Below are 14,673 nucleotides of genomic sequence, written 5' to 3'. Positions count from 1 at the left end.
TGCCTAAACTGACGAGGAGATGCAGAATGCTAGTACTGTTTGTTACTAATTCCTGAGACTCCAGTAAATTCCAAAAGACACTGCTACACTTCTTCAGTGTGAGGAAGTATGTGCTCTGAGCATAAATATAGCTTGGGCCTTAGGCCAACAACTAAATGCACACATTAAGCCCTTGGCCTGCAGACAGGATGCATTTTTGCAGATAGATCAGGAAGCCCCTTCCTCCAGGAATCTGCCTTGGCAGTTTAAGAACTTTCTTTGTATACTGGTGAGCTGATGACCAGCCATGCATAAATTTGTAGAAAAGCCAGATATTAATTTGCAACAACCTGCGATTGTTCAAGAACTCACAATCTCCAAAGGTGCTTTTAGATGTTCTGCTTTTTTTTTTTTTTTTGTATTGACAACAGCCTTGGAGCACTAATACAGGAATTGTTGTGTCCCTTCTGAGCCTCACCTCAAGGTCATCCCTTGGACAGTACGCAGCAAGGTTCAATGACCAATCTAGGCACATTAACAGCAGAGCAAGAAGCCACCCCAGGGCTGAGTCTAAACTGCAGGGTGGATAGGACCTCTGACTGTCTTCAAGTATTACGAGAAGATTTGGACACATGTAGGGGAATTTGCTGTAACTTTGTTAAAACAGTTGTGTTAAAATTGAGAGTATATTTGGTGTAGATCAAAGTCCTGCATGCCTCGGTAAAACCCACATAGGAGACACTGTCTCCTTCCGATGCTGGTGGTAAGTTAGGCATCTGTCACACCTCAGTTAGCTCAGGGCTGGAATTTCTCTGTTGCAGGAAATGCCGTTGTGGCATTTTATGTAACAGAAATTAGGGGTCAGGGAAACAATTCAAAAAACCCTACATAGTTTCAGAAGATTTCATTGTGGTTTGCTATGCTAACCAAAGCACTTCATTTTGGCCAGCTCAGCTGTTTTCTCATATTGAGTACTGCTGCAAGCGGGGTGTAGGTTAGAAGCTGACTTCAGCTCTGTGTGTCCAGTTCTCTCTCTTCTATATATCAGTGATGCATATCAGGGCCTGGTCAGAAGAAAACTGGCCTGGCATTAAGGAAATGCACCACAGTGAATTCAGACCAGAAAAAGAGGTTAAGGGGAGGAGAATGCTATAGTCTACCTCCCAGACCACTTTGATTTTCCACCTGTCAAAGACAAACATTCAGCAAAGTGAAATATTTTTCTGACAGGGAATTCCCAGCTAGTGGCGTGCAGAAGAGCATGCTGTGGGCTGCTGAGACCAGATTTCAGCAGGTAGGAATTCTCCTCCTGCTCTGTGCCGTCTTGAGAGCAGCAGCCCTAGGCCCCTTTTGCTTTCAGCCAGCCCTGAGGCAGTGCAGTGCTCGTCACACAGGAAGAGCAGAGGCCATGCTTGGCTTCCTGTGCAATAGTCTGTTCTTCTTTTAGCTCCTTTTACTCACCGCTGAATTAGAAAGTTCCCTCCTCTTCCAAGATCAGAGCAGGTGGAACACAAAACTAGTCATTCCCTCTGCCGCACGAGCAAAATCAGTCTACCTCTGTCACAAAAATTATCTGTTCAGTAACATGATAACTACTTATGTTGTCTGGTTTAATTTGCAATTTGGTAGCTCAGGCCAGGTCTTTATGCACTTTAGGCTGACCATAGGACAAGCTGACCTGAGAATATGGTTTCGTATCTCAAAGCAAAGCACAAATACCACCAAATCAAGCACCTGTTTTTTTCAGACCCCCATGAAAACACAGGATTTTTAACATATTGAGACCCATGTACAGCGGTCCAAGTTTGTCCAGGGTGTCCAGACAGGTAACAAGTTTTCTTCAAAACTAGGGATAGGCTTACTCAGGAACATCTGTGCCTGTGGTAGTGCCCATCTTTGCAGTGCTGAAAGAGTTACAAAACTCTGAAGTCAGTCTTGACTGACTCCATGTATATTGGGCCACTTTAAGAAAGGAGGAGTTTGCTGGTTTGGTTGCAATTCATACTACATGACAAAAATCTGCCTGAAAAATTGGCTGTGGTTGAACCCCCTGATACTTAGACAATTAACTGAATGGGTCAGACCCTCAGCTGGTTTAAACTAACATTTCTCCTTCAAGTTGAAGGCAATCAACTTCTGGATCTGATTCATCACAAGGAATCAGGAAGATGAGTTCACAGTCTTTGTCAATACACCTTTCTCCCAACAGACCTCTGAGCACAACTACAAGATATAGACCTATGTTGAAGTTGGACTCATCTACAGCTACATCTAGCTGCAGGTGGCCACAGATGGGTATCATGTCTAACTTCTCATTATAGACAATGGGGACTTAGTCGATGGAGTTCAGTTGATTCATCTGGCTAGATGTATGTATCTCTCTTAGGGTGATATGACTCATGACAAACTCCACTGACGATATTGATTAGTTCATCACTGGCTATAAAAGGAGTTTAGAGATACTGGTTCAGATGTTCACATGTACAGTGTAGGCAGTGGTATAAGTAAGTGAATCGTCCCCAAAGGGACAATTATGATAGCATTGCGGTGTCTCACTGAGCTTTTCCAAGTTCTGTGCAAACTTAAATAATGGTAACATTTGCCTCCAAGAATGTATCCTATGATCAAATATGTAACCTGACTTCTAAAAATACTATAAGTGGTTAGTAAGAATAATATGCATTAAAAGAATAAAAGAAACAGTTTGGAAACCCACCCAGCCCCTCCCCTACAAACTGTCTGGCATTTTTTTTATCTGTGCACTAGAAAAAGTAAGAGGAAGTACTCACAGGGAGATGTAAGCTCCCAGCTCTCTGGCTGCTCCGACATTTGGAAGGCATGCCCCAATACCCACAGGGAGAGTTGGGCACGTATCTCATTTATACAGAAGCACTGTAATCTTATGTAGAAAAAACTGCTTGTTATTTATCTTTCAGAAATACCTTTACTCTGGAAAAATGCCGAAGGCATATTGTGTGGTAGGCATAGAATGAGAATCTCTGCTTTTTGCTCTATGAAAAACACAAAAACACTTGTGGAGTGATAAACAAGATGCAAATATGCACTATTTGTGATGTGTACTGGCAGTGGTGAACCTGGAGCTCCCAGCCCTGTGCTACCTGGGAGCTGCTGCTCTGTGGAAGAGAACTGATGGAAAAGGAAAAATAGTGTAGCAGTAGGCATTGGTTTATAAAGAAATACTGTGTAAGAAAAACAGGCCAAGCTTGGCCAGTCCAAGAGCAGGGAAAATTAGGCATGGAATAGCTCTAAGCATAAGTTGGAAGTTTGAAGGCGGAAGGGGAGACAGCTTTTGAAGGAGATTCATGAAGAATGAACAGAGGAACAATTTTCTTACTGCAACATTTTTAAGTTAAGAACTACCTAAGGTTATGAAGCTTCCTTTTTGGAGTATCTTTGAACTACACAGGGAGCTGAAGTATATAGTTCAAAACCAGTTCTGTACCAGTGATGGAACTGGCTAGGTGATTGGCCCTAAACCATCTGATTTAACAAATTTTATTGCATACTTTTGCATGGCTAATGCATAGCATACTTTTGGAAGAAGAGGAAAGGTAGGATATATATTCCATTGGAATCTCTCTCTTCCTTAGCTTTTAGAATGAAGCTCGTCATCCCCCATAGAACTGAGTTGCCTTGATGCACTCCTATATGGCTCTGCAGTTGACAAAGCCATGGACATGAAGCAGTGTGTCTTCAGTGGGGTAGCTGAGCCTGTGAAAAGGAAATTGACCTCAAATACTTCAGCAGCCAGGGTAAAACTGATGTTAGAGGTTCCTAAAACTAAGTCAGAGCAGTCCCACCACATTGCTCACTTCCAAGAAGGAAAACAAAGCTATACATAACAGTTTTGCTTTGTTATCTTTAGGAAGAGGATACCTGCATTTAAGCTACTGTTAATGAAGGCTGATGGGCTAGAGTTTGTATCTTTTTTCTGGCTAGCACAATTGGTACATTTGAATTAAAGAGCCAGTTCAAATTTTTCAAGGGGAATGAACTCCTCTGATTTGTAAAAACATGTTTTTGAAATGCATTCATGATGCCTGCATAACTCTCTTAATTCAACTATACCATAAATTGAACCTTGCTAAAGTAGTATGGAAGGGAGACGAGACAGCAAAACGTTAGGGAGTGGAAGGATGTTCACATTCTTTTCTTATGATCTTGAATAAAATCAGTTAAGCTTCCTGTACCACAGGTTTCCCAGCTATAAACTGAGGCTAAAATTCATATTTCCTGAAAAGCTGTTGCTAGACATCATTCCAGTGTTTGTAAAATACTAGAGCAAGATGCAGACCATCATCATCTGCTGGTTGTCAGAATATACATGGAGGGAAAAGAAATGCATGAATGTGTTAAAATAGGCTGTAATTTCTTTATGGATGCTTGGGCAAAATTCCAGTTGCTTTAAATCATGTATTTAATTAATACCCATTCCATTCAAGCACTGCATCCCAGCCAGGAGCTGACGTTGTATTTGCTTTGCTATCAACATAATAGGATGGCAGAAGAGAAGGCTTATTTTAAGCTTCTTATAGATATTTATGAAATAAATGTTTCCTGATCCTGCAGGGAAGAGAGGCAAATAAAGCAAGCAAATCATATCTGGAGTAGGACGACACCACCTTGAACAAGCAAGCTCGGTCTCACTGAGACCACTGGCAGGGTCAGAGCTAGATTAACTGGCAGGGTCAGAGCAAACCCACCCGCTGTGAGAGACCACAGATGGAGCTAGACATGTAGGTCTGGAAGCTTGCCTCTGGTCCAGATTGAAAGTGGAGCTGTGGAGGCAGCACACTGCAGAGAACACCCCTGCCCAGCCCCTGCATGGATGCTGGTTACTGCCCTGGTGCCTTTCACGGCCCAGGGACCACGTGGGTTGCAAGACGCTGAACAGCACCAGCCTCTCGGGTGTCTTGGTTCATAGGCATTGTTTCATGTATCTTTGTGCCTCCTGCTTCTGGTCATATTTGAGTTGCTGACAGCACCTATTATCCCCATGGATGGACTGTGATACTGATGGCATCTCAGGGCCATACTTCATCTGGTGGCTGTACATGTCTAAGCTAGTCCCTGTGCCTGCTGTGACATCCAAGACCAGGAGAACAAGCAGGAGGTTCAGAGTCCTGCCCCTTCAGGAACCTATCCTTGCCTCCATGTGCAGTTAGTGGCAAGAAGCTGTTGTGATGCCTACAAGGAGCAGGCACAATATACCATGCCTGACCTGCCCTAGACAATGCTGGAAGTTTGTGGCAACACATGGAGTCAGATGATTGATGTTTGATGATGATGATGATTGATGGAGTCAGATGATCAGTCTTTGATGATTAGCTTTGCTTTTCTTTTGTTGGCACCTATAGTTCCTGCTGACTTCAGCTTTAGCTACACACATGGGTATTTAAGAATCAGGCTTCATATTCCTACAAGTGGATTAAAATGATGTCTAGTAATTTATGCAGGTTATGAGCATACAGCATATGGAGAATGAGTACTCTTTCCATTATTGCAGTCAGACATCCCTATTCTGAGTTTATTAATCAAAAAGAAACTGTATATCAGATTTTCATATTTAAGCCATATAAACAAACTGGGAGTCCAATAATATCCATTTGAAATCTTAAAGTGAGAAAGGTTTATAACAAGGGCTGGTGGGCAGAGCAGCTAAATCAGCTTATAGAAATGAGATAGACAGCAGGGAAAAATAATTGATTCAGTGCCTGCTTGTACATACGACCATTTCTGAGCCAATAAAAAAGAAATAGATTCTGTTGGAGTTCTTGAAATATGTCCTCTAAATTTGATTTCAGTTGACACTAGAAGTTGATGGCGGGGGATATAGAATTGCTGAGTTCCAAGTTTCTGTTTCCACTCTGCATTGGTTGGTCAGTCCATTGGCTGGTTGGTGATCTCTTTCAGTGACATTTTATTTAAAAAAAAAAACAGCACTTTTTTCCAGTGGATAGGAATTCATGTTGTGAAATAGCAACTTTCCTTAATGCCCTAGCAGACACAACATGGATTGGTCTTGAAAATTAAGTGGTAGGGAGGAGAAAATTCTACTATTGGTATTGCACTGGAAATCCCTTGGCCTTCAGGAAATCAGAAGCACCTAATCCATGCCACTGGTCAGTAACTACTACATCATAAAGAAAAAGTTTTTAAAGGGGAAAAAATTAGCCTAGCAAACTCTTAGTTACTTCATCTTCCTTTACACTAGTTTTATACAGAACTAACTCTGTCACCATCTGATTTATTCAGGTCAAAAGGAGAACAGGGCTTTTCTCTGTGCAGTATTTCTAGTACATTTTCATGTCTCAGTTTTGTAATCTTTTTTTTTTTGCTAGACAATATTAAATAACTGTAACACTAAGCTGCTTGTATTAACATCATATATATGACAGTAATGAATTGGACCCTTCACAGAGCTCAAGTTTTCACAGAGACATAAGCCAAAGCAACAACAGACAAACAAAATGTCCACCCAGATGTTAATGAAACAATACAGTCCTTTTATAGTTTGGTTGAAGACCTAAGGCTGTGTCATTTAAATAAAGGCAGCCATAATAAAGGAAACAGAATTGAAAGCATTAATCCAGCTTTCATAAATAGCTTGTCTATGTTGTAGCGCGTGCAGACTCTGTTAGAAACAGACTGAATTACAGCCCTGACAGTCTCTCTTTGTTTTAACTGGATCAACTCTCTGTTCACTAGATATATTACTGGGTTTATTTTAAAGCCATACTTTTTTTTTTTTTAATCAGGGGCTAAGCTCATGTTTATTTCGAGCTTCAGAAAAGCATCTTTCTTTGCCAGTGAAGAATCTGCGTCAGCTGTGAATGACAAAAAAGGAAAGCTGACTCATGGCAAAAATTTGAAATAAGTCAGTGGGAACATTTGAGAAACAGGAATTAATGCCCTACCATGGAGGGGCATGTGGACTATGGGCCACAAATGGCTAGGGCAAAAGTTTAAGCTTCTCTTTCTCCAGCTAATAAAGAATGGCAGAAATGGAGCTCACTAAAAATTTTCAAGCTCATATTTTGATCTTGAAGCAAGTTTACTTACTTTTTAAGTGAACTAACCTTCCCTTTTCCAGCATGTTTTCTTTGTGGGTGCTTTCAAGCTTTAACTCTTCAGATAATGTAAACTAAAGTGTGCAAAGGATATGCTGGGTGAGAAGCTGTCACTGTTGTGTGGGAACATGTCTTTGTGGTGAGTTTATTGGGACCACTGTGTTTCTCTTTGCTCAGGGAAACCATATGGTGCAGATGACTTCCTCCCTGTGCTCATGTATGTGTTGGCCCGCAGCAACTTGACTGAAGTCCTTCTGAATGTGGAGTATGTGATGGAGCTCATGGACCCTGCTCTGCAGCTAGGGGAAGGTAGAGTACAGTGTTTGCTCCTGGGATATTCACTTTAGAAATCATTATTTACCTTGCTTCAGTGTTTGTGAAAGTGGGGCAGCAAGACTCTGGCTAGGCTTTGTGGATAAGCTTTGGCCAACCTTTTCAAATCTGAGGCTCTAAAATTATTCTCAAACACTTTACCTGCTTTTAGCAGTGCAATACCCTTAGACACCATCTAGAAAGGCAGGTACCCACCATAAATGAGAACTGAGTTGCTGGATTAGTAACCTAAAGAGAGACATCTAGTGTTCCTTGGCCCAAAAGCTGAAAAGTTAAAAGGTCTTTGCCTAAAATTAAACTGCTGCTGCAATCCATTGTGCTGACACTTTTATTGATTCCAATGAGAAAAGAGCACACTTCTTAAACTGCATTGTATGCCTGGGGCCATACAACATTCTCGTGATCACTCTACTCTTAAATTTGAGTGACCCCTTTGACAATGTTTTCTGGCTGAGTATCATAGCAAGGCAGAGAAAGGTAAGTCAGATTAGAGAGGAATATTGGTTTTGCATGTGAATAAAGACCTCTGCTATTAAAGGGATAAACACCTCAGGGAACTGTGGGCCTTTAGTTTCTTAAATACAGCTTGGGAAGCAAGTGCTACTAACAGTGATAGGGTTACACACTCTGAATTAGGAACACAGATAGTTTTTCACCAAGTGGTCACTAAACCAATAAGATGGGTTTTATTCTAGACTTTGTTTTCGTAAGGACTGAAGTTCTAGAAAGGAATTCTGGATGAACAACAGCAGACTAATTTTATTTATATTAAATGGAAGTGTAAGTCTGTAACTAAGAGCTTGTCATCCCAGCACAGCGCAGAGGTGGGCAAAAGCAAGTATTAACAGAATGAGCAGTAGCAACACTGTTAGTGAGGGGTTTCTGCACAGGCTAATTTTCCTGCTGAAAAGAATTGTCAGCAGAAAAACCATTAGCCTAAGCACAGCACTTTGCTGACATAATTAATCTGGTTTTGGTGACTACACCGCGCACAGGTTCTTCGTTTCAAAAGGGCACGCTACCAAGCTGGTTACTGAAGTCAGCTGGGTTGGGGAGCTCAGGCTCTCGAAGGCAAAACTGGCTGGAGGGTCTTTTAAGTCAAAGATGCAAAGACTGTGTGAAATGTGTACTCCTATCAAAGGGGAAAATTTTTGTGAGGGAGTTCCAGATCAAACTGGCTAAATAGCCACATCAGAAAGGAGACTGAGGGTAACTGTAGATACAGGGAATGGGAAAAAAAAGAACATCTCAGTGAAGACAGCTCTTAGATTGCAAAGCACAGGGCTAAAATGGGAACTGGCAAGATTCAGCTTGAGTTAGGCCTTTCAGTGTTCAACAGCAAAAGGTGATTCAGGCACAGAAATAAAAGGAAAAAAAAAAAAAAAAAGGAAAGCAGAAAGAAAACTGTGTAATTCTGTCGGGTGAATATATAAAATAATTTCAATCTGGCCTCCAAATTAAAAATTTACATTGAATTATTTTATAACAACAGTGATGTTGACTACTGGGGCAAAGGCAAGGACAGATGATGGGAAATGACTGTATGAAAATGAAGATACTGGAAAGTGGAAGAAAAAATAATTCTTAAAGAAGATTTAATGAATTCCTGTTGTGGGGGACTGGGAGATCTTCCTCCCTGGGTTTTGAGGGAGGAGATACATCAGGTCACAGGTCCCATCACGGACACCCCTGATTCTGCCACAGTAGGAGAAATACTGAATGACAGATGAGGGAGGGCAGTAAGTATATTTAAGAGGGGAAAAGTGGTGCTTGCAGGCTTGTTACCCTGTTCTCAGCAGCACTTTGTGGGAGACAGTAAAGTGCCTTCAGTGTATGTAGACCTACAAAGCTATGGGACATTGCTCATTGGATCGACCCAAGTACAGAAAGTCAAATGGCTGTCATCATAGAATCATAGAATGGTTTGGGTTGGAAGGGACCTTAAAGATCTTCTATTTCCAAACCCGCTGCCATGGACAGGGACACCTTCTGCTAGACCAGGTTGCTCAAAGCCCCATCCAACTCAGCCTTGAACACTGCCAGGGAGGGGGCAGCCACAGCTTCTCTGGGCAACCTCTTCCAGTGTCTCACCACCCTCACAGTGAACAACTTCTTCCTAATATCTGAACTAGATCTCTCCTCTTTCAGTTTGAAACCATTACCCCTCATCCTATCACCACACCCCTGATAAAGAGTCCCTCTCCACCTTTCCTGTCAGCCCCCTTTAAGGACTGGAAGGTCGCTATAAGGTCTCCCCGGAGCCTTCTCTTCTCCAGGCTGAACAACCCCAACTCTCTCAGTCTGTCTTCACAGGGGAGCTGCTCCAGCCCCCTGATCATCTTCGTGGCCCTCCTCTGGACCCGCTCGAGCAGGTCCGTGCCTTTCTTGTGCGTGGTCTCTCCTCTGCTACACCAAATTTTAATGCTGCTCTAAAAATACTGCTCCTAAATAAAATGCTGTCTCAGCCACCACTTACGCAACCAGCCGCAGCGACTGTGCAGCTCACCAGGGCCTGAGGAAGGGCTACGGAACCCCAGGAGGGCTGGTGCGAGGCTTGGGTGATGTGAAAGTGCCATCTAGAGGCAACTGCAACTATTACGAAACGTACTGAGACCGGGGAGCTCCGCCCAGCTGACGGGCAACTCTCCTTTCTCCCGGTTTTCCCGGGTGAGAGAAGCAGGACCCGGGGACGGCGCAGCGGTCGGGGCGGGGGACGTGGCCCCGCACGGGGGCTGGCAGGCGGCGCGGCCCCCGCCGAGGCCTGGCCCCTCGCCCCGCCTCAGGCCGGGCGCGCCGTCGCCTGCAGACCCGGGGGACGCCTCCTCGTCCCCGCTGCCTGGGGGGCACTGTGCTGCTGCTTGGCAGCTCTGCAGGCTGGCTCGGTCCCTGGGTTCAGAGCAGGCCCTGGCCCGAGCCTCTCGCTCGTCAGCGGAGCTGAGCCCCGCAGGCGGCTGGACAAACGAGCACTTTTGATTAACCCGGCGCTGGGGCCCTCCCCTGACACGGGGCTGCCGCACAACCAAAGCATCAGCTTCCTCATACTCAACTCTGCCCTCTTATATCAGGGCCTATCTTCGTCTCTGTTGATGAACCCTGTTCTTATCATGGTCCAGCTGCTTCCCTGGCTGCTGCTATTGGTTATTTATTCCCTGCTGCAGCCAACACCACAGCAGTCAGGGAGTTTGAGGGAAAAAGACTGGCTGCAGGCATTTACTGCTTTACCAAGACTTATCCCCCAACTCTAAACCGTCCAGGAATTACTCTCAGCCAAACACCTGGGCTCCCTGTCTAGTCGATAGAGGTGGAAGGAGGAGAAGGTGACTTGTCCTTGCAGGTCTGAGACAGCCTTCAACAGTGCTGAGCCCACAGGGCACCCAGGCTCCAAATGTTGTCAATCACATCCTGGGCTGCATCACAAGCAGCGTGGCCAGCAGGTCAAGGGAGGTGATTCTCCCACTCCACTCTAGTGAGACCCCACCTGCAGTGCTGCATCCAGCTCTGAGGCCCTCAGCACAAGAAAGACATGAACCTGTTGGAGTGGGTCCAGAGGAGGGCCACAAAAATGATCAGGTGGCTGGAGCACCTCCGCTATGAAGAAAGGCTGAGAGAGTTGGGGTTGTTCAGCCTGGAGAAGAGAAGGCTACAGTGAGACCTTTTTGCAGCCTTTCGATATATAAAGACAGCAAAAGGCTTTTTACCAAGACGTGTAGTGACAGGACAAGGGGCAACAGTTTTAAACTGAAAGAGAGTCGATTTAGATTGGATATAAGAATGGTTTGGATTTGTTTGTGAAAGCCGTTTTTTTATAGCAGTTTGCCTTCAGTCTGTGTTTACTCCTAGGGCATCTACAATCTCAGCGGTCTGGGCAGTGACATTGCTGTGAAGCAGAAAGGGGTAGAGGACACTGTGGTCATTAGGTCTCATTTCTCTTGGGTCAACTTCAGACACCCCTGCAACTCCCTGCGGCGAGGCACAGACAGTGCAAGTGTTAGCCAGCTGCCACTGCACAGGCACAGGCACAGGCAGGATGGAAGTGGAAATTAATGGCCCATGCAGGTGTGATGTTCATACAAGACCTCCTTTCGCAGGATCTTATTATTTAACCACCACCTATGGGGCCCTGGAGCACATCAAGAACTACGACAAAATCACCGTCACACGGCAGCTGAGCATGGAGGTGCAGGACTCCATTCACCGCTGGGAGCGACGGAGGACGCTGAACAAGGCCCGGGCTTCCCGCTCATCAGTGCAGGTAACTGGCATTATTTCAAGGCAAAAAGCCTAGAAGATGAACATGCTCTCTCACACATACTAATTTTAATATGATAATTATTTTAAAACAAAATTAAGAGTGCATATGGTGCAAGATTTGCAAATCTCAAGAAAAACCCTCATTTGAAATATATATTAGTTTTAAAATGCATTTTGAAGTCTTGAATTACCCTCATAACTATATAATTTTAAATATGACTGCAAAGTGATTTCATTGTTCTTTCTCCAAGGAGGCATGCTAGGAGCCTTCGAACATGCAGAGCTCTGGTGGGGAGGCAGGGAGCCACTCTGCTCACAGGCCTTAGGGCCTGGGGAAGTCCTGGGCTAATCTGAGGAGATGTGAGCAGGCTACACAGGGGCAGTTCCTGGGTGGTATATAGCTGTAGGAGGACCTGAAACATCCCAAGGGCCAGTCAGACAAGCATCTTCCGGAGCCTGGCTTCTCCTGTCCAGCAGCAGGGCAGACCCAACAATAGCTGGCTAGCTTTGAAGCCCATCCTGTGTATGGCCCAGTGAAGACCTGCCCATGCACCAGTGGGAGAGGGTACCAGGAGGGACGGGTGCTCTGGGCCTCCAGCCATGGTTAGGCTGGGTGCAGGACCTGTGATCAGATTGTCACCCACAGGGAGGCAGCAAAGGCCGCATCTCAGGTTCTGTAAAGTCTTCACAGTGCAAAATTGAAAATTGTGAATGCCAAGGAGAAAGCCAGGGGAAAGTCTCATGAGGGGTAGACACAGTCCATGTAGTCCTGTGAAAGCATGGAGTTTAATATGCTTCCCATATTGCGGCCAAAACAGTCCTTGATAATCTCAGAGCATTTACCTGATGAAGGGTCTAGAGAACAAGTCTTAGGAGGAGCGGCTGAAGGACCTTGGGTTGTTTGGTCTGGAGAAGAGGAGGCTGAGGGGAGACCTTATCACTCTCTACAACTGCCTGAAGGGAGGTTGTAGTGAGGTGGGGGTCGGTCTCTTCTCCCAGGTAACAAGCGATAGGACAAGAGGAAATGGCCTCAAGTTGTGCCAGGGGAGGTTTAGATTGGACATTAGGAAAAATTTCTTTACCAAAAGAGTGGTCAAACATTGGAACAGGCCGACAAGGGAAGTGGTGGAGTCGCCATCCCTGGAGGTGTTAAAAAAAAATGTGTTGATGTAGCACTTGTAGATATGGCTTAGTGGGCATGGTGGTGTTAGGTAGATGGTTGGACTTGATGAACATACAGGTCTATTCCAGCCTAATGATTCTGTGAATCTAGCATGTGAATGGTAGCTGAGACACACCAAATATCCATCCAGCCACAAGTGCTGCTCTGGCAGTAGCTCATAGTGAATACCTAGCATGGAGCATAATAGCTGTGCAAGCAAATGCCACATCGCCCCAGAAGATTCCCACCACCTCCAGGAGGGTAAGGGCTGTTTTCCATTCCTTTGAATGAGGGGTAACACCAGAGATGTGATCCCATCCTGGTGGAGGTAAACAGCTTGCTGAGGTGTTCAGCATGCCCCTGTACACCCCTCTGGCTGCCTTACTCATCTGCAGTGATACTCCATAAATGCAGTTTGGAAATCCATGGTCCAAATATTTGGCAAATCTCACTTCTGCTGTGGAACCTGAATATTTTCTCACCAAAAAGGATGGGAATTTTTTTAAACTTCGTAGGTACAAATTAAACACACAGGTTCCACTATGGCCAAAGGTTCTTTAGATTCTGTTCCTCATGAGTTCGGCAAGGGGAAAGTCATCCCAACAGTTGTTACTGCCTGCAACAGGATACAAGTACATCAGCCTTCTCAGCATAAGTTCTGCTGCTGTTTCCTTACTGGAAGGAAGGAAGGATGGAAGGAAGTTGGGAGGACATACTCGCAAGGTGCAGTTTGGGTGACGGTGGAGTTACAAGCATCACCACACTGCCAGCCCTTCCCTATTTCTGTGAGACAAGGATCTCTGAGTTTTTTCGTTTGTTATTCTGGTCTGTTACTTCTTTGCATCCTATTTCTTCAGGAGCTGTAGAAAGGTGTGAGAAGGAACTGTTGCAGACTGCTCACTAAGGATATACACCCAAATCAGAAAAAAGCTTTCACTTATGTGTCTTTACAGGGCTAATTATTTCATTAAGTGTTTGTTGGTTTAAGTAATGATTCAGAGCTTATTCATCAGAGGGGAGAAAGGAGAGAATAACTAGGGCACTGGAGAATGATTAGAGGATATTTGGGAACATTTATGAGCTCTAAACAGCAAAAGCTTTGGGGCTGAATTCTACCTCCTTTGGTCCTAAGTCACTGTGTTAACTGCAAGATCTGTCCTCGTGTTTCTCTTCAGGATTTCATCTCTGTCTCCTTTCTGGAAATCGGTGCTCAGTCAAGGACACTTGCTTCCCGGAATGACACCACAGCTGAGCAGCTGAGCCAGCAGTGTGCTGAAAAGTTTGAAGTCTCCCATCCCAAGGACTATGGACTCTTTGTTTATGTTGATGACCAGTGGCTGCAGCTGGACAAAGATGCCCTTCCTCACCATATCAAAGCCTCCCTGCTGAAGAGTGAAACCAAGAAAGATTTCCATTTTATTTATAAACCCATAGACCATAAAACCTCACCAGTTCCAATTGTCAAAGAGTCAGACTTTGCCTAGGGGCCATGCTGCTCTTTTGTTGTGCTTGCTGTCATCCTGGAAGGGCTGGATTGTTTATGTCGTGAGATCCTTTGGTATCTGCAGACCTCAGAAGGTCTCTGGAGCATGGCCTTCGACACAGACCAGATGTGCTAATTGTAGATGCTGTCTGAATACAGGGCATTTCTCAGTAGAGTTCATTTGCAGAAATAAAGCAGCATTCAGGAGAACATTCATCCTCTGGAAAACTTGAAGTATCAAACCTCAGAACTTCCTGCTGGCAACCAGCCGACATTGCAGAATGTAAATGGACAGTGGAGAAAATCCAGAGATATTGCAGAAAAGTGGACATTTACTCCATAATAAATTATGGCAGGTGTGAATCACCTCTGTG

At 44.6% G+C, this 14,673-nt stretch overlaps 1 protein-coding gene across 1 annotated transcript in view; it reads left to right on the top strand.

Annotated features, from left to right (window-relative positions):
• RIN3 (Ras and Rab interactor 3) overlaps positions 1–14,445 on the top strand; it is a 49,778-nt gene extending 35,333 nt beyond the window's left edge. The window contains exons 7-9 of the mRNA XM_086463598.1: positions 7,248–7,379; positions 11,492–11,655; positions 13,992–14,445. Coding sequence (XP_086319724.1) covers positions 7,248–7,379; positions 11,492–11,655; positions 13,992–14,300 — 605 coding nt within the window. The 3' untranslated portion in view covers positions 14,301–14,445. The remainder of the gene's footprint in view (positions 1–7,247; positions 7,380–11,491; positions 11,656–13,991) is intronic.
• The last annotated feature ends 228 nt before the right edge of the window (positions 14,446–14,673 follow it).

Source organism: Leptosomus discolor, chromosome 3, assembly GCF_034619465.1.
Source record: "Leptosomus discolor isolate bLepDis1 chromosome 3, bLepDis1.hap2, whole genome shotgun sequence".
Taxonomy (NCBI): Eukaryota; Metazoa; Chordata; class Aves; order Leptosomiformes; family Leptosomidae; genus Leptosomus; species Leptosomus discolor.
Note: the sequence above shows the minus strand (reverse complement) of the source record. Positions and strands in the feature narration are given on the sequence as shown.